This window comes from Natator depressus, chromosome 27 (genome assembly GCF_965152275.1).
Source record: "Natator depressus isolate rNatDep1 chromosome 27, rNatDep2.hap1, whole genome shotgun sequence".
Classification (NCBI taxonomy): domain Eukaryota; kingdom Metazoa; phylum Chordata; order Testudines; family Cheloniidae; genus Natator; species Natator depressus.
The window spans coordinates 3750691-3775421 of NC_134260.1; the positions used below are offsets into that span (position 1 = coordinate 3750691).

Genomic DNA, 24731 nt, shown 5'->3' on the forward strand with positions numbered 1-24731 from the left:
ATAAAGGTTATAACCTACTGAATATATTCCTGTATCATTCTTGTATCTGAAGCTAGAAATATGAAGTATAACTCTGAGGTCCATTTTCTAATTATGCAAAGTGTGGGCCATTAATCGTGGTTTAGAATCTTGATGGCTCCCATTGACTGTAAATGGTTTGTTTACCTGCAAACCTTCCTGTGTACGTGTGGGCCAACCCAGGAAGAATGGAGACTAGGGCTCTTACAGTGACATGTGACCATGTCACACGATACTAGATTCCATCTTAATCCTTGTACTTTTCCATTGATGAGGCGGGGGTGGGGACAAGCAGAGATAAAAGATTCCCGCCTTGTGCCAAAGCTATAAATGGGGTGGAACAGGACAAAGGGGGCTGCCAGTCATGAGGAAATCCCTGCTTACCAGCTGAGATGTCTGCTAGATCTAACAAAGACTGTACCAGGGGAAAGGTTTGTGCCCAGACTAGGAAGGAGTCTAGTCTGTGAAAGAAGCTTATTGGAACATCTTTGAGGGTGAGATATTTCCTGTAACCAGTTTCTTAATGTATTAGGCTTAGACTTGCGTGTTTTGTTTTATTTTGCTTGGTAACTTACTTTGTTCTGTCTGTTATTACTTGAAACCACTTAAATCCTACTTTTTATACTTAATAAAATCACTTTTGTTTATTTATAAACAGAGTAAGCGATTAATACCTGGGGAGCAAGCAACTGTGCATATCTCTCTATCAGTGATATAAAGGGCAAACAATTTACGAATTTACCATGTAGAGTAACTCCTCACTTAACGTTGTCCCGGTTAAGGTTGTTTCGTTGTTACGTTGCTGATCAATTAGGGAACATGCTTGTTTAAAGTTGCGCAATGCTCCCTTATAATGTCGTTTGGCAGCTGCCTGCTTTGTCCACCACTTGCAGGATTCTCTGGAAGAGCAGCCCCTCCTCGTGGGGATTAGAACCAGGGGAGGCCGGCAGCGCCCCCCCCCACCCATCAGCTCCCCTAAATTCCCTGTAAGGTATGTGGCTCAGCAGCTGCCCAGCATCAGTTCAAGTGGCCCTCCCCGCACTGCCATGCTGCTCCTGCCCTGCCCTCTGCCTTGGAGCTGCTCCCGGGGGGTTCCTGCTTGCTGGTGGAGGGGTGGAGAGGGGTGCTGATCATAGGCACTTCCCGGCAGCTTCCCGCCCCCCCCGCCGCAGCTCACCTCCACTCCGCCTCCTCCCCTGAGTGCGCCGCATTCCCGCTTCTCCACCTAGGTACCAGGGCTTGCCGCCATGAAACAGCTGTTTTGCAGCAGCAAGCGCTGGGACAGAGGGGGTGGAGGGGGAATGCGGCGTGCTCTGGGAAGAGGCGGGGCCGGGGCAGGGATTTGGGGAAGGAGTCCAATAGGGGCAGGGAGGGGGCAGAGTTGAGGTGGGGACTTTGGGGAAGGTGTTGGAATGGGGGCGGGGCAGTGGCGGGAGGGGGCAGGGCAGGAGTGGAGTCAGGGCGGGGCCAGGGGCGAGAACCCACCGGCGCCAGGAAAAATTGGCACCTATGCTGCTGATGTCAGATGTCCCCCTGTTCCTTCCCCACCCCCTCCGTACCCCCTCTCCACAAAGCGGAGGAGGGGACAGTCACAGGGCTCAGGGAGAAGACGGGCGGGGGAGCTTGCAGGAAGCTGTTGCTTCCAGTCTGAACTGGCTGATCTGCTTAAAAGGGCAACGTACTTGAAATGCGATCGGCGTACTTAAAGGGGCAATGCACGTCTCTCTCTCACTCATGCACACACCCCACAGCACTTTGGAAAGTCAGCACCTGTGCAGAGGTGCATGTGCTGTCAGGAGGAGGGAGTGATGCGCTCCAGCTGGATAGCGTGGGCTCATCATCGTGTTCAGTTTTTGCAGGAAAGTATTTGCAGATCCTGCCCTGCAGCTATTGTGTTTCCTCTCTCCTGCCTCAGTCCATGCTGCCTTGTAGAGTGTGAGGCTACATTAGCAACAGCGTATTAACCCGTGAGGGCTCAGCCGAATGCTAGTTCATCATTTAGCAGAAAGGCATTCCCTGGGAAACATCCCACCCTCTTACTCCACCACCTCAACCAAGCTTCACAATCATTCATTGCTGTGTACAATATTAAACTGCTTGTTTAAAATGGTTTAAAACTTATACTGTTTATGTATATAATGTCTTTTGTCTGGCGAAAAAAATTTCCCTGGAACCTAACCCCCCCATTTACATTAATTCTTATGGGGAAATTGGAGTCGCTTAACATCGTTTCACATAAAGTCGCATTTTTCAGGAACATAACTACAATATTAAGTGAGGAGTTATTGTATAAGCTTTATACAGAGTAAAACAGATTTCTTTGGGGTTTGGATCCCATTGGGAGCTGGGTGTCTGGGTGCTGGAGACAGGTAACTTGCTAAGCTGTTTTCAGTTAAGTCTGCAGCTTTGGGGGCATTGACCAAACCCTGGGTTTGTGTTGCAGCAGGCTAGTGTGTCTGGCTCAACAAGACAGGGTTCTGGAAGTCCCGAGCTGGCAGGGAAAATGGGCTCAGAGGTAATTTCAGCAAATCAGGTGACAATCCCAAGGGGATCTCTGTGACCGAGCCCATCACAACAGGCTTCCCCTTTTAAGCCTGGGACCAGTGTCCTCAGTTGAAGTCTTTGTCCTCCCAGGGTTCTTGTTGCTTCCAGCATAGGTGGGGGAGAAGAAAGGCCAAAGTATGATGCCACAGTCCCCTATTTTAGCAGCTCCTGATGCTTTTTCCTCTGTCTTCCTTCTCACCCAGGATGCGGCTTTGAAAATTCTCACCAACACAAACACCAGGCAGCCCTGTGAAGGTGGACTCTTACAGTACTTCGACTCTAGAGACACTGGCCTGTCATTCCCCATAGCAGGTCAGATGGGCTGGGAGCTTCCAACCCCCTCGATTAGCAATTCCAAATGCCCTCTCTGCCCTCCGAGGGGAGACGTGTGGGCTCGTGGATTGGGCCTGGGACCTGGGTTCTGATCCTGGTTCTGACACTGTCATTGTCAATTCCAGTGTTCTCAATGGAGTGGGGGGTGGGGGTTTCTCCATTGTTCTCAAAGACGCCGATAGTGGGAGTTTGTCCATTGTTCTCAATGGGGCAGGGATGGGAGGGTTTCTCCAGTGTATTCAGTGTGGGATGGGTACACACGATCATCCGACCCTTCCAATTCAGCTCTGGTCCTCCTCCTTCGGCTGGAATTCTTTGCCAGAGGATGTTGTGAAGGGCCAGGCTATAACAGGTTTAAAAAAAGAACTAGATAAGTTCATGGAGGACAGGTCCATCAATGGCTATTAGCCAGGATGGGCAGGGATGGTGTCCCTACCCTCTGTTTGCGAGGAGCTGGGAATGGGTGACGGGATGGATCGCTTGATGATGACCTGTTCTGTTCATTCCCTCTGGGGCACGTGGCATTGGCCATTGTTGGAAGACAGGATACTGGGCTAGATGGACCTTTGGTCTGACACAGTATGGCCGTTCTTATGGTCACATGGAGACCGATGGCTTTTCATGCTCATTGGTTGCAGTAGAAATGCACTGAGCCTCTCTAGGTCTCCATGTCCCAGCTGCTCAGTGTGGCTAATGATCTGACCTGCCTGGCTAGCGGCTCTTTGTGAAGGGCTCTGGGAGTGCAACGTACCATTAACGCTGTTCAGGGTAGAGCTGGGACTGAGCTCAGGACTCCCTGGCTCCTGCCCATGTGCTGAGTCCACCAGTGTGTGCTGCATCTAGGACACCCCCAGCCCAAGCCCCCTCCAGCCCCAGTCCTGCCAGCAGGGGTCAGTTCTCAGAGCTCCTGGTGGCCATGTGCAGTCCCCCAAAATGTCCCCAAACATCGAGATTTTGCAAGTGCAAACACACGTGAATCCTCGTCTGGATTTGCCTCCAAATCAGCCTGGGGCTCCCTCAACCCGCCTTTGTATCTTTTCTTGGCATGATCCCTGGGGCAGCACGTGTGGATAGTGCAGCAGGGACCCCACGGATCAATGACCTGCTAGTGCCAGAATCCAGCACCCAGAAGGAGGCAGCGCCACGTGCGTACTTCCCAGAGACATGGCTGTGGGACCTGGTCCCTGTGGGGTGAGTGAGGAGCTGTCACAAACTGTCCCCGCGGAGCCGCCTCCAGGCCACACCCTCGAAAGCAGCAGCTCCTGGAGGCGGTGCACTGGCTGGGGGAGGGCTGGCTGCCCGCGTGGGGCTGGTTCCTGCGCCCTGTTGCCAGCGGAGAGGAACCCAGCACAGCAATGGAGAATAACAAGCCCCCACTGCTGTGGGATTTGTCTATTTACAGATGTAACGAACCCGCAGAGCGGGAGAGAGGGCTGGGAGCCCGGGCAGCACCGTGACCCTGCGTCTTGCCAGCAGAGCGGGGTTCATGCCAGCCCCTCCCCAGCTGTTCCCTGGATCCCGACCCCATTTATCATCCCAACCCCATTGCCCTTTCTGGTGGTTTCATTCCCAAGCGGTGCCTGGGAGCTCCGGCACTGAGAACATGGGAGGGGAATGAACCCCCGGAAGGGGGACATTGAGGGTGGCATGTGGGTTACAAGTGGGAGAGGCAGGGAATCCTGAGCAGGGGGAATTGAGGCTGACACCCAGGAATAGCACCGTGACAGGGAGATGTGTCTGGCTGCGGAAGGGGGGATCCCCATCCCGTGGGACACTGAGCCCAGCCCAGAAAGCCCAAGAGCAGGGAAGGATCCTGCGCCAGCTGGCGTGGGGCGGAGGAAGGGACGAGATGGGGGCACTGACAGCTCTTCCCCTCTCTGCTGTCTGGGATTGCCCTGTTTCTGTGCCACCGGCCCAGGGCCTCAGCCCAGCGGAGGGCAGGGCAGGGACGTCTCTGGTGGCCATGCTCATGGGTGCTTCCCATGGGGCGGCTGCGTGTCTGACGCTCGGTTTGTGTCTGTCCCGGCCCAGCGAGGGGGGCTCTAAGGACGTCCCAGTCTCGGTGCCTGACACCATCACGGAGTGGAAAGCTGGGATGTTCTGCACGGCAGAGGTGGGCTTTGGGCTCTCCCCCACAGCCACCTTCACGGCCTTCAAACCCTTCTTTGTGGAGCTGGCCTTGCCCTACTCCGTGATCCGGGGAGAGGCCTTCGCCCTAAAGGCCACCGTCTTCAACTACCTGCAGCAGTGCATCAAGGTGAGCGCCGCCCGGGGCTGAGCTGCTGGGGCTGGTGACCTGGGGCTGGGGAGCTGGGCAGCGGTGCAGGCTGGCAAGTGGCACTGGCAGTCACTGGCTGTGACCCTGTGACCCCTGGGGTCAGCACATCGCGGTGAGGGGGCCTGAGCCCCAGAGGGGCCACGTCTTGGCCTGGAGCTGGCACGTGTGAGTGAGTCCCCCACAGCCCTAAGGGGGCTCTCGTGTTGGGCCCCACAGGTGCGGCTGACACTGGCGGAGTCTGCGCAGTTCCAGGTGCAGGCAAGTGAGGACGGCGCCTACACCAGCTGCCTCTGTGCAGATGAAGGGAAAACCTTCCAGTGGGAGGTGACGGCGAGCAGCCTGGGTAAGGGGCGCAGGGGGCTCTGTGCTGGAGGGGAGGGGCAGGGAAGGGGTGGGGGGGCTCTGCACAGCGGGGGGGCAGAGGGGGTGCTGGAGCCTTTGCACTAGGGAAGCAGGTAGGGGCCTTTGGAGGCTCTGCATGGGGGGAGAGACGGGTAAGGGGCATTGGAGGCTCTGTTCTGGGAGTCAGAAGGAGGGCGCAGAACAGGGTTGCTGAGGGCTTGGTGCCGAGGGGAAGGGGAGGGGATGGGAAGAGCTGTGGGGGGCGGGGGGAGAGAGAAGGACACCCCAGCAGAAAAACCCCTTTCACGTTAACCCTTCTGCCAGGTGGAGCTGGCAGCAGCAAGGGCCGGGTTCAATATCTCGGGCTTCCCCTTAAGAGCACGACACAGAGCCAGCTCGGCCGCACTCACTGCCAACGCCTCTACTGCTGCTGTCTGCAGCTGGCTCAGAGCTGCCGCTGGCTCTCTGCCGCTGAGTCATTGCGCCATAGCCAGGCACAATCCAGACGAATGAGCAGCTCTGTCACCCCTGCCCTGCCACCTTGGCTGACTTCAGTAGCTCCCACCTGGGCCGCTCACAAACAGCCCCCAGTGTGCAAGCCGCACTATGAGCGTCTGTGTGTGACTGCAGCCTGCCTGCCACTCTTGGCTTACACTCTGGCTCTTGCCAGCCTGGGTTATACTGCAGGGCGACCCCAACACCCCCAGTCCGAGATCTTCCTCCAGAAAGGTCTGTCCTGCCTGCCCAGCCCTCTCCTGGACAATACAAGTTACATTTCGGCCGATATTCCTTTACGAGAATAACATGCACGCATCTTGTCACCCCAAATGGAGTTGCCCAGACACTTCAGTTTAAACACACTGGATTAGATAAAACAATCAAACACGTTCATTAACCACAAAGAGAGATTTTAAGTGAGTGCAAGGAATGGGGCATAAAAGTCAGAAATGGTTACAAGAAAAACAGAGAGAAGCCGTTTACTATTACCTGACTTAACAAACTACATCAGCTTCAAGCACAGTTTCTCCCCACTCGCTTCCAGCGGTTTCACTGACCAAGCCCTGTAGGTCAGGACCCCTCTGCTGTCTCGCTGGCCGCTGCTGCTTCCTGCTGCGATGTCATGTTCCGAGGGTCCCCCATGTAACGCAGCTGTCAGTGATTTCAGCAGGGAGGGGGGCAGTTTCTGGGTTGCCATTCGCTGTTCCCGCACAAGGGCTAAGGCAGAGAAACCCATTACACTCAACTCATCATTTCCCTCCATCCTTTCCTTCCCTTCTTTCCTTCTCTTTCTTTTCTCCCCCATTCTCTCTCTCTCTCTCCATTTTCTCTACTTTTCTCTCCCTTCTTCACCACCCTCTCCCCTGCCTCTCCCTCTTCCAATATCTTCCCCCCCTTGGACACAGGCTCCTCTCTGCCTCGGGCAGGGGCGTTGGTCTGTCTAATGGGAGCGTCTCCCACCTTGCTTGGCAGGGGAGGTGAACTTCACCGTCAGCACCGAGGCTCTGCACACCGAGGAGCTGTGCGGCAATGAACTGGCCGTGGTGCCGGCCCAGGGGCGAAAGGACACGGTGATAAAGCCCCTGTTGGTCCAGGTCAGTGTCTGGTCGGGGCCTCTGGGCAGAGCAGAGCAAGATCTGGTGTCTGGGTCTCACCCCCTGGTAGCCGTGGGCCGAGTCTGCACTTGCGATTGTTCTTTGTCCTGCCACAGGAAATAATGTCCCAGCACTATGCCGTGCATGTCCCGGACCCTGACCTGCACAGCCCCGTCATGCGGCCCCGTCACAGCGAGATCAGGGAGCTGGCAGGAGAGTCCTGGGGCAGACAGAAATGGGGGTTAACCCCAAGGGGGGTGGCTGAGTGTGACACATGGGAGGGCTCGAGGGGGCGGAGGGAATTAGCAGAGGGAAACTCTGTGCTGAAGAGGAAGAAGTGGCAAGATCTGCTGGGCTGGGAACCGTCTCCCCGAGGAAGGGACGGAAGCCCCATCGCTGGAGCGCTGAGAGCTGGATGTGCCTGAGCCCCACAGCACGGGCTGTAGGGAATGATCCTGCCCTGGCTAGGGGCACTGGCTGACCTAGCAGGCCCTGTCAGGCTGTGACGTGCACGGTCCCTCGTCCTGACCTTCTGTCTGATGCTCCTTCCCAACAGCCGGGGGGGATCCTGGAGGAGAAGGCGCACAGCTCCCTGCTCTGCCAGGAAGGTAGGATCCCAGCGCCTGTGCGGGGCTCAGTGGGTGTCAGTAACGCGGGGAGATGCCCGAGCCGTCACTTGGCTGCAGCACGTCAGTGATGGCTGGGCCGCTGGATGGCTCAGCTAGGGGCACAGGAGCGGCCGGACCGGACCAGGGGGCATCCAGACCAATGTCCGGCCTGGGACAGGGTCCAGGCCCAGCTGCCCGGGGAAGATGCACCCCCTAGTGGGCAGTTATGGAACCGTCTGCCACGGGCCGAAGGCTCGAGTACGTCCGGCTCCTGCTCCCGAGTCTCACTGGACCCCTGTTGCGCCAGCTCCTCTCCCCTTCAGCCTGGCCCCTGTGTGTAGGATGCTCCCTGCAGAGCTCGTCCCACCGGCTCTCTGGGGCCAGGAGAGGGACCGAGTCCCACAGGCGGGACCCCACACTGTGAACCCCTAGCCCTCACCCTCAAGGGCACGTATGTGCCACGGTGGGGGGAGCTTGGGATTGAGAGAGGGGCTGTGATTGGGCGAGAGACCCGAACGGTGAGGAATGGAGGGATCTGATTGGCTGGAGGCAGGGGCAGGTTCCCAACAGACCTTTAACGGTGTGTCTTCGCCTTCGTGTTACGCAGCATCCGAAGAAATCTCCTTGCAGCTGCCTGCGAACGTCCTGGCGGGGTCCGAGCGGGCCCACGTGACTGTCCTGGGTAAGGAATTCCCGTGCCCCCTCCCTGTCAGGGCACGGTGCCCTTCGCCAGCCAGCCCGTCTGTGGCCCAGCGCTCTGATCAGAGAGGCTGGGGCATCACAGATGGAAAAGACCAATGAGGTCTAGTGGGTGCCTGGGGCCGGGGCAGGACTGGTCCCTGCAGTCTGTGCTCCAGGGCCTCGTCCCCAGCAAGGGGCAATAGACTCCCGCGGTGATGCCATGAAGCTGTGCCAGGGCATTGGCGTCTTAGCCATTCAGCACCACGTATCCACGTAACCCCACCAGACTGGAATCCAACTGGGGGCTCTGGGCCCCCGTGAGCCAGGGCTCCACAGACATGGTGTTAGGGACAGGGCAGCTGTTGTGCAGCCTGGTAATTCTCTGCTCCCCCGACTCCCTTGGTGCCAGGAGACATAATGGGCACGGCTCTGCAGAACATAGATCGCCTGCTGGCCATGCCCTACGGCTGCGGAGAGCAGAACATGGTCCAGTTCGCTCCCAACATCTACATCCAGCAGTACCTGGAGAAGAGCGGGCAGCTGAGCCCGGAGATCAGACACAAGGCCCAGGGATTCCTCCAGAGCGGTGAGTGTCCTCCCACCTCTCCACCTCCAGGATATGGAGGGATCAGGGCCCCTATTCAGCCTTAACTCCATCCCTCCATTCAAACCGACCCCTGGAATCTCTGAGTCTCAGGGTCGTGGGGGAGGGGAGGGCTAGCGGGCCCCATGGGGCGCAGGCTGGGGGTGGATTCTAGCCCCCGGGGGTGAGCGGATCCAGAACTCGCTGTCTCCCTCCTGTCCCCGCAGGCTACCAGCGCGAGCTGCTCTATAAACACAACGACGGCTCGTACAGCGCCTTTGGGGAGAGCGACGCCGTGGGCAACACCTGGTGAGGGGCCGCACGGCACGGGAAGTCAGGGCTCTGGGTGGGCAGGGCCTACCGGGCTGCAGCCTGACCCCCAGCCCCTCTGCTATCCCAGTCCTGCTTCCCACACAGCTCTGCCCCACGTACTCACTCAACCCCCCCAATTCCTGTCCTGGGCTCCCCTGACAGCTCTGCTCACCTCCCACAATGCTGACCCCCAGCTCCGTCCCCCATGCACCTCCCTCCTGGCCCGCAGCATCAACAGCAGAGTGTCCCTCTAACGGGGTCTCTCCCCGCCCAGGCTGACGGCCTTCGTTCTCAAGTCCTTTGGCCAGGCCAGACCCTACATCTCCATCGACGAGAAGCACCTAGAGGACGCCCTAGGGTGGCTGCAGCGTCACCAGCTGGAGAGCGGCTGCTTCCGCAGTGTGGGGAAGCTGTTCAACAATGCCCTGCAGGTGGGAGTCTGGGGGGATGGGCTGATGGGATGGGAGAGGAGGAGACAAGCTGGGGAAGGGGTGGGGGAGGCTATTTAATGAGCAGGAACTCACCCAACGAGGGGCGAATCCCTCAGCCTCTGCAGGAAGGGCCCCTGGTCTTCACAGGAAATCTGGCAAATGTCAGTTCAAACCAACTTAACAGCCTCTGGTTCCTGGGGGGCTCAGGTAGGATTTTATACTGGGCATCCAGTGCAGCCACTACTGCCTCTCCTGAACTAGCCTGGGGAACTCACTGCCACAGACTGGGGGCAGCTGCTCGGGACCCAGAGGGCCTGACAGGTCCCAGCAGGAGGCAGGACCCAAACCCAGCCACTCGGAGCGCTGGAGCCGGTTCTGTTCTGGTCCAATGGGCCTGTCCTTAGCAGCGGCTCACCTGTTCCTGGCAAGGTGGCCCGCAGCTCGGTCTGACCCAGCTCCCGGTGTCTCCATCCCCCTCAGGGCGGCGTGGTGGACGAGCTCTCTCTCTCGGCTTACATCACGGCAGGGCTGCTGGAGCTGGGGCAGCCGCTCACGGTGAGGCCAAGCCCTGCTGTCCCAGGGGAGGGGCCAACAGTCAGGGGGGAATGGAGATTGTTGGTGACAGTGAGGGGGGAGTTAGTGCCAGGGAAGGGTTTGGGGTGAGACGGGGGAGTCCTGGGGGGGTTGGTACCAGGGAGGGATTTGGGGTGAGATGGGGGAGTCATGGGGGGTTGGTACCAGGGAGGGATTTGGGGTACTGTTGGGGGCCGTGGGGAGAGGGGTTGGTACTGGGAAGCGGGTGAGGGAGAGATTGGGATGGGCACAGTGGAGTCAGGGCATCAGAAAGATTCAGCAGCTCGGTCAGTTTCTGGGTCCGGCTCCAGCTCTGGCTCTGGGCGTGGCTTGGGCGGGCAGTTTATAGATGGGCCCAGGGCACAGGTGGCGGTGGGGAGGGATGGGTCAGGGGAGGTGACAGATGCCTGCCTGGTGGAGCATTGTTAAGGCCCCATGGGGTGGTTGCCGGGGAACGTGCGCAGACCCCAGGCGCAGGGTGTCTCCTCTGGCCGGCTCAGCCTGACGGGGAGTCTGTTCGGTGTCTCCCCCGTCCCAGGACCCCATGATGACCAGGGCCCTCCAGTGCCTCCGGGAGTCGAGCACCAGTGACCTCTACACGCAGGCACTGCTGGCCTACACCTTCGGGCTGGCGGGGAGCATGGAGCTGCAGGGCGTCCTTCTGCAGAGCCTGGCCCAGCACAGCGTCAGCGCCGGTACCGGCAGCCCCTCGCTCTAGTGCTCTTCTCGCTGCCGGCCTCTCGACATGGCAGGGCCAGCTGCCCCCCACGGCTCTGCCCACCCAGTTGTCACCCCTGCCCCGGGGCCTTCTCAGCCTGGCAGGGGAGCTGGGTCTCCGTGGCCCAGTCAGTCCGTGGTGTCTGCTGAGGCTGCCAGTGAGGGGCCGACGCGCTGGGCTCTGTCATGGGGACACTTGTCCCCTCAGACCTGGAGTGAGATCGGCCCGCCATTTCCCAGAGCCCAGCGCATGGAGTGAAGGGGAACGAGTCTGTGTCGCTTCCAGGCTGGGGGGATCGGAGCTGAGAACCTAGAGGGGCAAAGCCCCATGTCCCACCCAGCCCTCTAAAGCACCCGGGGCCAGGAGCGTGATGGGATCCAGTGGGCTCAGAGTCTGTGGGACAGGGCTTTGCGTAGGCAGCTCCCAAGGGGAACGGGCCGTAACCGAGCCCTGGGGAGGTGCCGCTGGATTCCAGCACCCATCCTGTGTTGGGGACATCCCAGCTGGGGAGTCCCTGCCCGAGTCTCTGCTTGGCCCAGCTAATACTGAGAGGGGAACAGACTGCATTGGGCCAGGGCCGGCTAGGCCCTGCTGTCTCTGTGTGTGGGAGTTGGGCAGAGGAGGAGGTTTCTGTCTGCATCATGTGCCCCCCATGTTCCTGCTGGGCAGTTGCCCATCCCCCAGCTCCAGTTCCCCTAGCCTTTCCCTGCACAAATGGCCTTGTGCCGCTCCCGGCCCAGCCCCCGGTGTGAGCTATGCAGCCTGGGGTCAGCTCCCCATAGGGTGGGAGGTCCCATGGGAAGCATGAAGCCCACTGGGAGCGTGGCTGGGGACACAGGAGGTGGTGCTCCTGCAGTGCTGAGCTGAAGGAGCCCTCGTCATGAGGCCAGGAGGCGCTGGGAGTGCCAGGTTGGGTCCCTCACACTCGTCATGAACAGGCCCCGTGATCTCTGTGCATCTCCTCGGCTCCATTTGAGCTCAGACTGAGCCGTGCTGGGAGCTGAGGCCTGGCGCGCTCGGTTCCTGCCGGGCCCTGGAGAGATATCCCCCCACAGAGAGGAGCCGGCTGCGTGGTCTAGGCAGCTTGGTTGTGTCATAGCTCAGATGAAAAGTCCCTTCTCTGCAAGCCCCAGCACAGCAGCTGGAGATGGTCTGTGCCCACAAGTTGTGTGTCTCGCCGCCTGCCCCGCCCCGAGGTGGATAAGAATTTCTGGGGCACATGGCTCCTGCCCCAGGGAAGGGAGAGGTGGGTGCTCTGCTGCTGGGGTCACCAAGGGGCCACCAGGCACTGTGGTAAAACAGCCCTTGGGTAACAGGACACATCTGTGAGGTCCCTAACACCCCGTGGGGTCTGGTGATAACCCAGTGTCTGCTCCACCGCTGCCCTTCAGCTGGGTCCAGCTCCCGCTCCAGCCTCAGGGGGCCCACATTAACTAAGGGGCTCTCTGCCCCCCTCTAGCAGTGGCAGCACTAGGCATAAGCAGACAAAGCAATTGCTTAGGGCCCAAGCAGCTCACAGCCCTGCCAGCTCTGTGCGTAGGGGTGGGGCAGGGAGGAGACCTCTGGGTGCGACCCTGTCTGCACCCTACGCCCCATCAGGGCTTCTCACCGGCTCCATTTGAGCTCAGACTGAGCTGTGCTCCTAGGGGCGCACTGAGGGCCCATTGGACACTGGACTGAAACAGCCCTCGGGTGAGGGTCCCATCTTCAAGGCCCCAGGGATCACTCAGAAGGGGGGTGTTAATCCGGCATCAGCTCTGCCCCATGCCCTTTGGCTGGGTCAGGCTCTGGGCAGGGGCCCAAACTAACACAGGGGATCTCTGCCCCCCTCTAGTGGCTGCACCCCAGAGGCTTAGGGGTCGCCTGGAGCCGGTGACCCACCTGGGCTCAGCTTTTAGCTCAGGCACCAGAGGTTCAGGGGTTTCGAGCTCAGCAGAGGCTCAGGGGTTTTGAGCCAGAGGTCTAGGGTTCAATCCCTGCTGATGACCCACCCAGTGGCATGATGTTACACTTGTGTAGCCCTCCTGTGCGCGCTGAATCAGCTGCCGTGTCCTGCCCCAGAGGTGGCTGCATTCAGTGCAGGGCAGGCGTCCCTCTGGCCTGGGAAGCCCCTGGGGCCCCTTTGGAAAGCAAACAGGTGACCCACTGTATTGTAACTGCAGCCGTGGGGCTGCCCTTCCCTCGGCCCCTCTCCTAGGGGGACAGCTCCACTGGCAGAGGAAGGTGAAGGCCCTGCCCAGCCCCTACGGGAACAAGGCCCCGTCGGCGGAGGTGGAGATGACGGCTTACGTGCTCCTGGCCTATCTCTCCCTGCCCAATGTGTCTGCTGCCGACATGGCGACCGCCGCCCAGATCGTCCGCTGGCTCAGCAAGCAGCAGAACCCCTACGGGGGCTTTGCCTCCACACAGGTAACACCCCTGCCCTCGGGGCAAACCAGCGCGGGGGCCCTGGTGCAGGAAGGGGCCAGGAGCTGCATCTCCACAGCTGAGCCGGGCCCTTCCTGGGAGAGGGAGTCCTGGGTGCCGAGCCCCCTGCCCTCAGGGGCCGGGAGCCGGGGTCCCGGTGTCAGTGCCCCGGCAGGTCCCGATGCGGCCGCAGTGAGTCTGAGCCGGGCTCCTCTCCCCAGAGCGTGACAGCAGCTCGGTGACTCTCCTTCCCCAGGACACGGTGGTGGCCCTGCAGGCCCTGGCCAAATACGCAGCCCTGACGTACAGCACGAGCGGGGCTGTGTCGGTGACAGTGAGCTCCCAGGCCGGGGCCCGGCAGCAATTCCACGTGGAGAACGCCAACCGGCTGGTGCTGCAGCGAGCGGCCCTGCAGGAGATCCCCGGGCAGTACACGGTGCGGGCCAGCGGCGAGGGCTGTGTCTTTGTGCAGGTGAGTGCAGGGGCCCCTGGGGACCAGCCGGCCCAGCGGTGACTGGCTGTGCCCTGGCACTGCCCCACAGCACCTGGCTCTGGGCCCAGGCTCTGATCTGCTGTGGCGGACGCAGCAGGCTCTGCCTCAACCCTCCTGCTTTTCTCCCAGCTGACTCTGCGCTACAATGTGCCGCCCCCAAAGAGCGCCGTGACCTTTGACCTGCGGGTGGAGACGGAGCCGAAGGAGTGCACCGAGAGCGCCAGATCCCACTTCAGCCTCGTCCTGCACGCCCGGTATGAGCCCCAGGCCCCCACCCATCTGGGTCTGAGCTCCCGGGGGCAGGGACAGGCCCCAGGCAGTGGGGAAATGGCCGGGGCAGAGCCGCCCCACTGCAGGGCTGGGGCATGGCTGGAATCGCTGGGGGTCCCATCCCCCCCCAGGGCTCGGGGCAGAGGCAGGGGCCCCCTTGGAGTGTGCCAGGGACTAAAGGACTGTTGATCTAATGGACAGTCGGCTCCCAAGGAGCTCCTGGGCCCGGGGCCCCTTGTCTGGGGAGCTCAGGGCTGGCCGGGGGGACTAGCGGGGCTCACGGCCCAGAGCAGGCAGAGGGCATTAGAGACACTGGCAGGGCCGAGAAGACGGGAGGCCTCCCCTCCCCGTCCATCCCCCTGGGGTCTGTATCCTGGGCAAATCCCGACCTCAGCACAGGGCTCCTGTTGCAGGTACAGTGGGGAGCGCTCAGCCACCAACATGGCCATCATCGAGGCCAAGCTGCCGTCCGGCTACACCCCCGTCAAGAGCTCCCTGCGGCAGGTGAGCTTCCCAGGGAGGAGAACAGGCCGGGCCAGTCACAGCATGAAACCAGGGGCTGATCCATGGGGGAGAGCCCAGACCCCCAGGAGAACACAGATTGCAGCTCTGACCCCCAGGGGGAGCTCCCCCTGCAGAGCCCTGCCCCCTGCAGCGGGTCACTGTGCAGCCCTGGGGTCTCCCATCCAGTCACTGAGCAGGTCCTGACCCTGCTTAGCTCCCCCAGAACAGGACGCCCATGTCTAGACTCTCGCCCCTCCCCCAGCAGACACCCAGTGCTCAGCTGTGACTGACGTGGAGGGTGGCAGCCAGGCCCCTTGGCCGTGGGGGCACTTGGTGCCCCATGTCCCAGCCCCCAACAGAGCAGACAAACCGACCCCAGCCCCTCCGTTCCTGGCTCAGCCGTTTCCTCCCTCTGCTCCTAGCTGGAGAAGCAGCGTTTGGTGAAGAGGCTGGAGGTGCAGAACGACCAGGTGACGCTCTATCTGGACCAGGTGCGTGCGGGCGGCTCGGGGCTCCGGGGGGGCCTGGTGTGAACGGGGAGGGCATGTCCTGTCCTGGCTCCACCCCCATTACAGTTGCTCTCGTGGGCTCTGTGTCACACACCCGGCATGGGGTCACTGAAATCTCCCCTGGTTCAAGTGACCCGTTTCCATAAAGGACGGGGAGATGGGACCAGACTCAGCCAACCCCAGAGAGGGCCGTGAACCGAGCGACGGGGAGCTCAGGGTTGTGGAGGCTGGAGCTGTGCCCTGAGTGTGATGAAAGGGGTCACATTTTGCAGGGGGGTGGAACAGGGATTCGGGGGGAGCCTTTTCTCACTGCTCCAGGCCGCAGGGGCAGAGGGAAGTGGGTTGGGCCAGTCCGAGCCTCGGGGAGGAGGGGGTTAGAGCTGCCAGGGCAGACGTTCAGCCCAGGGGCTCGCTCTGTCGCTCTCTCGGTAGCTGACGAAGGAGGCGGCGAGTTTCACCTTCTCCCTGGAGCAGGATTTCCCTGTGAAGAATCTCAGAGCAGCCCCAGTGAGACTGTACGATTACTACGAGACGGGTGAGTCCCGCCCCGGTAGAGCCGCTCCCGCGGGCCCCATGGCGCAGTCTGTGGCTGCAGAGCGGGTGTCCTGTCCTGGCTCCGCCCCAATTACAGCCACTCCTGCGGGCTCTGTGTCACAACCAGTGCCTGGTTAGAGGGTGGTGCCATTGCAATCCCCCCTGCTCCCTGTGACCCGTGTCCATGGCTGATCTCCCCCTGCTCGGGCCTGAGCGCAGCACTTGGGCAGATGCTGGCAGATGACCAGCCATGGGGCCTGTGGGGGTCAAGCTGGAGACACCTGCTGGAGGCATGTTCCTGGGTTCAATCTGTGGCGTCGGCTCACCGGGAGCGACATGGGAGCCGTGTGCTCTTCGGGCTCGTGGGGCGCATGAGGCTGGTGTAACTGGAGCTGTCCCAGCAGGAATGGCCGGAGCAGGTGTGTCCCTCCTCTCCAGGGCCCCACACATTTACCCTGCAATGCAGCTCCTCAGAATCCCCCAGAATCCTTTGTGCTGGGCCAGGAGGTGGCAGGATGGTTTCCATGGGTGCCTGGAGTTCACAGCCCCAATCAGACAGCTGGGGGCGACCTCCCACTGCCTTCTTGGGGTCAGACCTGCAGGAGGGATCCGCTGGCGCTGGGGTAACAGACTCTGCCTGTGTGGGATTAGGGGGAGGGGTTCACATCTCCCCACTGGGTCTCTCCTCCATTCCTTATATCTCTTGCTGTTGCAGGTGAACACACAGAGGCTGAGTACAGCGCCCCCTGCGGCTCAGGTAGGTGTGATGAACCCACACACAACTCCAGTCCCTACAGCTTTATGGGTGGGGGGAGTCAATGGGCGGGAGAGGTCTGTGTGTGTTGTAGATGGCAAAGTAAGGGAGATGGGAGCATGGAACCCACCAGGACCATGTGTGGGGGGGAGAGACATCTGGGGAGAAGAGTCTATGTGGGGCACAAGGGAATCTGTCTTGAGGGCGGGGGGTGACTGTGGGGAGAGTCTTTGTTGGGGTTGGGAGAGTTCTGGGGAGCCATGTCTACAGGTGTTTGCAGGTGTGTGTGTGGGTGATTTTGATCCTGTCTCAGGGGATGTTTGTGTTTGTTTAAAGCTCCTGATGCCAACACGATGGGAAATTCCCTCTGAAGCCCTCACCCCTGCTGGGCAGCCCCCTCCCCTCCCGAGAGCACTCCGCCGGCAGCCAGACACCCTAGGATCGGGGCGAGGGGCATGGACAGGCTTTGTCTCAGCTGCTGCTTCCCGGACCATCTGCCCTGGCCCTGGGCTGGAAGGAGGCTGCAGCCCCGCGGTTGAGACATGGATTCGTAGCGCTTTCTTTGGCCAATGCCTCCCCGTTCTCTCTGGAAACATCCCACCTGCTCCTGTGACAATTCACCACGGAAATGAGAGGGACGGCGGGAGATTAGTGCAAAGCAAACGGACACCTTGGGCAGGGACCTACCCAGCTCGGACCAGCTGCTGGCCTGCTCCCTCACTAACTGCACTGCTTGGAATGGACAGAGAACCCATGGCCCCTGCCTGACTCACTGTCTAGACCCTGGTCACATTCATTGTGTCAGCACCTGGTGACCGCCCCCTCCTTTGCCCCCTCTGTGGTGGCTTTGGCAACCCTTTTCATTTCACCCATGCAGCAAGTTAGTAGTTCTCAGCCTCAGCTGCCTGGTCCCAAAGAGCAATCCTTGCAGTCCCATCCCCGATTGTATGTCATGCTACGGAAGCCGTCACTCAGTTTGCTGGAGAGGGGCTTTTGGAAGCTGTGGTTTATGCCAATTCACCTTTGCTGAGAGGATCCAGATGCGGGGAGGATCCAGGAGAGAGTAAGGCCAGAATATCCAGGCCAACCCAGCTCCATTTGGATACCAACAGGTGGCCAGATTTCTCAGCCGTCAGCATGCCAGGTGCAGGTTGGGGGCTGAGCTCTTTAGCAAAGCTGCCCTCCAGCCAGGGGAGGAAGGCAATGGAGTGGAGTCCAGGAGTTTGGAGGCAAAGGACATGTAAGGTGCTGGCTTGTCCCCAGCCCATGGAGGAGCCGCTGCCATGCCCAGCGTCTTTTATCAGGCCATTTTATTTCCCAAACATGAACAAAACCAACAAAACAAATCCTCAGCCCATGCTCAGGGATTTCCCCCTTTGCCTCTCAGTCCCTCTTGCTTCAGAGCCTTTCGCAGATTCTTCTGTGTTCCTCTGACAGAGCATCACCTACCAGGGCATTCTGCCTGGCGCCCCTTTTCCCCCAGCATGTTCCCACTGCCTCCTACTCCATGAGCATCCCGTCCTTACTGCCAGCCTTGCTGTCCATAGCCCAGGTGCTGCCCCACTCTTTTAATTGGCCGCACTGGGAGCCCCTGTTCTAGCAAGGGGAGCTGGACCTGCTTCATTTCAAGAGGCCAGCTGCCCTGGAACAGGGGAGTAGATGGGGCGGTAGCCACAGGGGGACAGAGGGAAGGTGTCTGAGTTTAGAGAAAGCAGTTGCCTAGTTGATGGAAAGGAGCCAGAAGAGAGTGATTTTGAAGTTGAGAGTGAGAGAAGGTGCAAAGGCATGGGTGGTGTGTGCACCCCCCCAAGCCCCCGTTTGGGGAGCCTAGCCCCCTGCCCCGCCTCTTATGCCCAAGGCCCCATCCCCACTCTGCCCCTTCTGCCCCCGCAACCTTGCTTTCGCAGGCCGTCACACCCCCACCTCTACCCCGGCACACTTCTGGGCTGCCTACAAATCCCCAGCCATATTTCGGACACATGATTTCCTCACCCATGGACTACATGTAACTTAAATGGACTCCCCCACCCCATACATTTAATTGTTTATAGGTGTATGATTACACCGTAGTCACAGGAAGGCAATATAAGGTTCTTATTTTTAACATCCCAGCACATTTTGGCAAGAGTGTGCGAGTTCCTAATAAAAGTTAAAGCTGAAAAGTTTGTTTGACTGTTTGCTTCCCCACGTTGAATTCCAGGTGGAGCGGGAGGGGTGGGGTGGGGCACCAACGTGCTGGCGTGCAAACCGCCATTGGCAGATACACGCCGCTGGCCCACTCTTGTCGTTACTTTCGCATTGGCACATAAACCAGAAATCCCTCCCACTCCTGTATTAGCAGCTACAAACATGGAGCCAGAAACTTACCCGGCTCCGTGGCGAGTTCTGCCTCTCCCGTTTCTGCCGCTGGGTCCCCAGCAGGCTGCTCCTGGGCGCTCCTCTGAGTACAGCCCAGGTTGTGCTGCACTGGCAGTAAAGCCTCCTCAGGGACCGGTGTCATCTCCAGAGTCACGTCAGTGGCTTGATCTAGCTGCTGCTGCCTCCGATGCTGATTCTGGGGTCAGCAGGTCTCCAGTTGTCCCACTGACAGCCCCATGCTCGGTGCGGTACCCAGCACTGAGAGACTGAGGCCAAAAGGGACCATGCTGGTCATCTAGTCCAGCGGTTCTCCAACTGTGGGTTGGGACCCCAAAACAGGTCGTGACTCCATTTTAATGGAGCTGCCGGGGCTGGCATTAGACTTGCTGAAGCCCAAGCCCCACTGCCTGGGGCTGAAGATGGTGGGGCTAAGCTTGGTGGGGCTAAGGTTATAGGCCCCCCACTTGGGGCTAAAGCCCTTGGGTTTCTGCTTTGGCCCCCCCACCCTGGGCGGTGGGGCTCAGGCAGGCTCAGGCTTCAGTCCTCCCTCCTAGGGTCGTGTAGTAATTTTTCTTGTCAGAAGGGGGTCGCAATGCAATGAAGTTTGAGACCCCCTGATCTAGTCTGACCTCCTACACATGGCAGGCCACAGAACCTCACCCACCCACCTTTGGCTGAGTTACTGAATTCCTCAAATCTTGATTTAAGTTACAGAGAATCCGCCATTTACTCTGCTTCAAACCACTAAGTGTCCCACACTGCAAAGGAAGGTGAAATCTCCCCAGGGTCTCTGCCAGTCTGACCTGGGGGAAAATTCCTTCCCAACCCCAAATATAACCATCAGTTAGACTCTGAGCATGTGGGCGAGACCCACTAGCCAGACAGGTGGGAAAGAATTTACTGTAGTTACGCTGAGCCCTCCCCATCTAGTGCCCCATCTCTGGTTGTTGGAGATACTTGCTAACAGCAGTCACAGATGGGCCATAGGCCATTGCAGGCAACCTCCACAAACTTATCAAGCTCAGTCTTGAAACAAGTTAGGTTTTCCCCCCCATTACTTCCCTTGGAAGGCTGCTCCAGAACTTCACTCCTCTGACGGTTAGAAACCTTCATCTAACGTCAAGCCTAAACTTCTTGATGACCAGCTGACATCCATTTGTTCTTGTGCCAACATTGCCCTTTAACTTAACTCCTCTCCCTCCCCGGTGGTTAACCCTCTCATGAGTTTGTAGAGACCAATCAGATCTCCCCTCAGCCTTCGTTTGGTTAGGCGAAACAAGCCAAGCTCAAGTCTTGTCTCATAAGGTAGGCTCTCCATTCCTCTCCTCATGAGCAAAGTCCGAGTTGAGCTTACCTCAACTGCAGGTTTTTCCTCATATTTGTATTTAGCTTTTGTCATGGAGTGTGGGGGAATCGGGGCCCTGCACCCCTCTTCCTGGGATTCACCGTGACTCTCAGCCAGCCAGTAAAATGGAAGGTTTATTGGACGACGGGAACACAGTCCCAAACAGAGCTTGTGGGTACACCCAGGACCCCTCAGTCAAGTCCTTCTGGGGGGCAGAGAGCTTAGACCCCAGCCCTGGGGTTCCCTGTGTTTCACCACTCAGCTCCAAACTGAAACCAAAAACCCCTCCAGCAGGCTTTCTCTCCCTCCCCCCAGCTCCTCCTCTAGCCTTTGTCCAGTTTCCCAGGTAAAGGTGTCAGCTCTCCCAACCCGCCTCCTGGTTCATGTTACAGCCTCAGGTATCTTCCTTCAGGGGAAGTCTCCCATCCACAATCCACAATGCAGACAGTCCCAGTGAACCTCCCCGGCAACACTCCCAGGTCAAATCCACCCCACTCCCTGCTGCGTCACACCTTAGTTAGTTGTCGTAGTTTAGTTTTTTTTTAAATTGTGGGAAGGACCGTTGTCCTTTCAGTTTTTCCCCGTGGGGAAATTTAGATGGCTGGAAAGTTATGCCCAGCTCTCCCGGTTTTAAAGATTGCCTTTTGTGCCGGGAGGTTATCCTGGTGAGCGACAGGCATCCCCAGTATGTTCGTTGCCTCAGGGAGTCACACAGCCACAAAAGGTGTAATTTTTGCCTGGCCTTAAAAATCGAGAGCCAGAAAGAACCGGGCGATTGAACTGTGCGACCTAATGATGGAGAGCTCCCTCCGTCTGGCTTCTGACCCAGGCCAGGGGACTGTCTGCCCCCCATGTACACCAGTCTCTGAGCAAGTCAGCCACTTCAACCACTATAGCACAACACTCTCCTAGAGCTTCTAAGAGGAAAACTCAGGGATCCTCTCACAAAGACTTTAGGAAACGGAGCTCGGGTTCCCCAGATAAGGAACGAGTGAGACAACTACTTCAGCGCCTGCCAGTTCCTGACTTGGTTCCCACAAGGCTGCAGCTTCCTCAGGTGCTGTGAACCCCAAGATTCTAAGTGTTCCAGCTCAGGAAGATCTTTGGTTGCCTCCATCAGGGGATCAAGGCGACAAAGGAGAAGAAGTCTACCTCTTCTAAGTTGGTACTGGTAGAATAGGCCAGGCCCTCGGTACCTAACCTTTTGGTACCGCTGAAGATCACGCTAACAGCTAGTGAACATTCCTGGGAATGCATAAAGCCTACGATACTGTCTGCTCCCTCTGTCACACTCACCGCTGGTCAGGCTGCCACCTCAGTACAGCCACCACGTTGGTACTGCAGGAGTTTAGCTTTTCACAGGGCCTTCCGGCAGCAGAGATGCCTGACTCACCTTTGTTTGGTACTGATCCATTTCGGTACCCAGGTCTCCGGATATTCACCAATGGAATCACCACATTCTTCTACCAGAGCGCCACCTCTACAAAGTGACATGGACGGTGATGATGATGATGGGGATTTCTCATCAATCTCCCACATTTCAGTTCAGGGCTCTCCTCTTTACTATCAGAGGAATATTTTTCTGGAAAATTCTAGAGATGGAACGTATTCATGAAAGAAACATTCAAGTTCCATTCTAGTGTTGGGGGCACCCAAGAGTGCTCCTACCTAAGGCATCTTGTACCTACGGCACTCTTGGGTGCTCCCACCTATGCCGTACCGGCCCCCTGACTGGCCATACTGGGATCCATGGGCAGCATACCAGCACCACCAAGTCTATAAAGAAAGGAAACGTCTTGATTTAGTTAGTGCACATCATATTTGTCTGCGACACTGCCATTTAGAATCACCAGCTCTCAGGCATTCATGATGAGATATAATCACACCATAAGTCAAATATCCTACCCCAGTTTGGGACCTCAACTTAGTGCTTAGGTGTCTTACAGGACCTCCCTTTGAGTCAGTTCCCTTCTTGACTTATCGATGAAAATGGCATTTCTGCTCGAAGAGTTGGGTAGACAAGGGATCTGATGGCATACCCTCCACCCCCCTCACAGTATTTTTTAAGGACACAGTCATATTGCACTGACATCCCAAATTCCTACTGAAGGTGTCCTCTGATTTCCACATTAACCAGTCTACTCATCTTCCAGTTTTCTTTCCTAAATCACACCTGAATAAGGAGGACGTATTACATACCCATGATGTCAAAAGGGCATTAGCCTTCTCCTTGGGCAGGACTAAACCATTAGAAAATCTCCCAGATTGTTCATGTCTGTTGCGGACAGATCAAAGGGATCTCCAATTCCCAAGCAAAGACTCTCTAAATGGATCTCTGACTGCATTACCGTTTGCTATCAGTCTCCTGATCTCCAACCTCCTCCTGGAGTATTCACTTATTCAGCGAGATCTCTCCCTACTTCAGTAGCCTCTCTTAAGAACGTTCCCATTACTGAAATATGTGGAGCTGCAATTTATACAACCCCCCCTTCACACCTTTTTGGAACATTATGCAATAATTTATGACTCAGCTTCTGAGGCTGTGTTTGGCTCGGCTTTTCAGTCTTCAGTTTTGGACTCAACTCTGAAGACCCCTCCCTCCTTAGAGAAGTGGAGAACTCAGACCAGTGGTTCTCAACCCTGGCCCGTGGGCCGCTTGTGGCCCAATCATCACACAGCTGCGGCCCATGTGACATCCTAAGGCCCATACAAGTAGTGTATCTATTGTGTGGATGAGGCCTACATAACACACAGAGAGCTGCATATGCAGCCCACAATGGTATATTTGGTATATAATGGTATATAATTGAGAACCACTGACCCACAGGGACACTACTTGAAGGAGAGACACTCACCCTGTGCAGTAACTGTAGTTCTTCAAGATATGTGTCCCTGCGGATACTCCACTACCTGATCTCCTTCCCCCCGGCTTCAGAGTTCTCTGCTAGGGAGCTTGGCAGTAGAGAGGGCAGGTCACCTGCACAGCTCCATACAGCCGGCCTGGGGCTGGGGGCAGTGCATGAGGCGGGGTACATGTGCTGGTTGAACAGGCATGGCTCCCGAGACCCTCATGTATGTACACGTGAAGTGGAGCACCTGTAGGGACACACATCTCGAAGAACTACAGTCACTGCACAGGCCGAGTAACCTCTCCTCCCTCCACTCCTTGCAGGCTTTCTGCTTTCTCTTAATAACCTGGTTGAGATGCTTATTCATCCAGTCTGATCTGCAACCTTTCCCGATGAGTTTTTTTCCCCTTTCTCGGAGTGCAGGCTCCAAATAGTTTCTGCAACTCTGACTTAAAGTCATTCCTCCTCCACATTCAGATCCTGGAGTTCTTCAGTCCAGCCCACTTCCCCAGCTCATTCCCTTATGTTTTTCAAGTTTGCTCTTTTGAAATCATGGCCCCTAGTTGCAGACCTATTTTTGTTTATCCTTCCATTTAGTTTGAAGTGAATTAACTCATGATCCCTCGAACCAAGGCTGTCCTCTACAACCAGCTCTCCTGTGAGGTTCCCGCTAGTGATTAACACTAAATCTAAAATGGCATCCCCTCATGCTGGTTCAGTGACTATCTGGTGCGGAAATCTCTCAGTTTATTACATCCGTGAATTATTAGTACCTGCTATTATTAGTTGCACTTCTCCTGCAATCGGCATCTGGGAAATTAACATCTCCCATATCACACAATCCCCAGTCGTATTCATTTCATTACAAACATTAAAGAGGTCTCTATCCATATCACAATCAGATCCTTGGGGTCTGTAGCAGACCCCAAGCACTGTTCCAGTGGAGCCTTTGTTCCCTTTCTCCCCCAAAGTGATTTTGACACAAACAGATTTGGTATTATTCATTTCATCATTTCAAATTTGTTTACACTCTACCACATCATTAATATACCATGCAACTTCTCCATCCTTACCCTTATTTCGGTCTTTCCTGAACAGGACATACCCTTCAATCCCCATATTCCAGTTATGACTACTATTCCACCATGTTTCCATGATTCCAATAATATCTGGTTTCACTTCCTGCATCAGTCATTCTAGTTCCTCCATTGCGTTACCCAGGCTCCTGGCATTGTTGCTTCTGCTTGGTTTCACCCAGATTCCTCACTCAATTACTCATGGTCATTTTACTGCCAGTATTGCCTACCTGACTGTTACAGTCATTGGTATTGGCACTATCTTTCCTCTTCATGTCCATTCTCCTACCCTCTGTTGTTTCTTTCTCCATTGCTGTATTCTCTTTTACTTGATTTCCTTCCTACTCAGTATTAGAATCAGGCGTGGAGGTTACATGAGCATTTCCAGATTGTCTCCCCCAAGTTCCTAGTTTAAAATTCTTTTAATCAGTTGTGCCAACTTTCATGCCAGAAGTCTATTTCTCTCCCTTCTCAGGTGGAATCCATCCCATGAGAACAGTCCTCTGTCCGTGAATGCCTCCCAGTGGATGAACATCCCAAAGTCCTCCTAATAGCACCCCTGCCTGAGCCATCTGTTGATCATCATAATCTTCGCTCTCCCGCTCTAGGGACAGGTAAAA

The 24731-nt window shown here is 57.3% G+C and overlaps 1 protein-coding gene across 1 annotated transcript in view; it reads left to right on the plus strand.

Annotated features, from left to right (window-relative positions):
* Nucleotides 1-16854, plus strand: part of LOC141978356 (alpha-2-macroglobulin-like protein 1) — a 46016-nt gene extending 29162 nt beyond the window's left edge. Inside the window, exons 17-36 of the mRNA XM_074940390.1 lie at nucleotides 2766-2850; nucleotides 3924-4086; nucleotides 4927-5152; nucleotides 5390-5516; nucleotides 6986-7107; nucleotides 7664-7715; nucleotides 8323-8397; nucleotides 8806-8982; nucleotides 9207-9288; nucleotides 9566-9722; nucleotides 10203-10277; nucleotides 10834-10990; nucleotides 13211-13422; nucleotides 13676-13891; nucleotides 14042-14166; nucleotides 14596-14686; nucleotides 15109-15177; nucleotides 15628-15730; nucleotides 16445-16486; nucleotides 16820-16854. Coding sequence (XP_074796491.1) covers nucleotides 2766-2850; nucleotides 3924-4086; nucleotides 4927-5152; nucleotides 5390-5516; nucleotides 6986-7107; nucleotides 7664-7715; nucleotides 8323-8397; nucleotides 8806-8982; nucleotides 9207-9288; nucleotides 9566-9722; nucleotides 10203-10277; nucleotides 10834-10990; nucleotides 13211-13422; nucleotides 13676-13891; nucleotides 14042-14166; nucleotides 14596-14686; nucleotides 15109-15177; nucleotides 15628-15730; nucleotides 16445-16486; nucleotides 16820-16854 — 2391 coding nt within the window. The remainder of the gene's footprint in view (nucleotides 1-2765; nucleotides 2851-3923; nucleotides 4087-4926; nucleotides 5153-5389; nucleotides 5517-6985; nucleotides 7108-7663; nucleotides 7716-8322; nucleotides 8398-8805; nucleotides 8983-9206; nucleotides 9289-9565; nucleotides 9723-10202; nucleotides 10278-10833; nucleotides 10991-13210; nucleotides 13423-13675; nucleotides 13892-14041; nucleotides 14167-14595; nucleotides 14687-15108; nucleotides 15178-15627; nucleotides 15731-16444; nucleotides 16487-16819) is intronic.
* Nucleotides 16855-24731: the final 7877 nt, after the last annotated feature.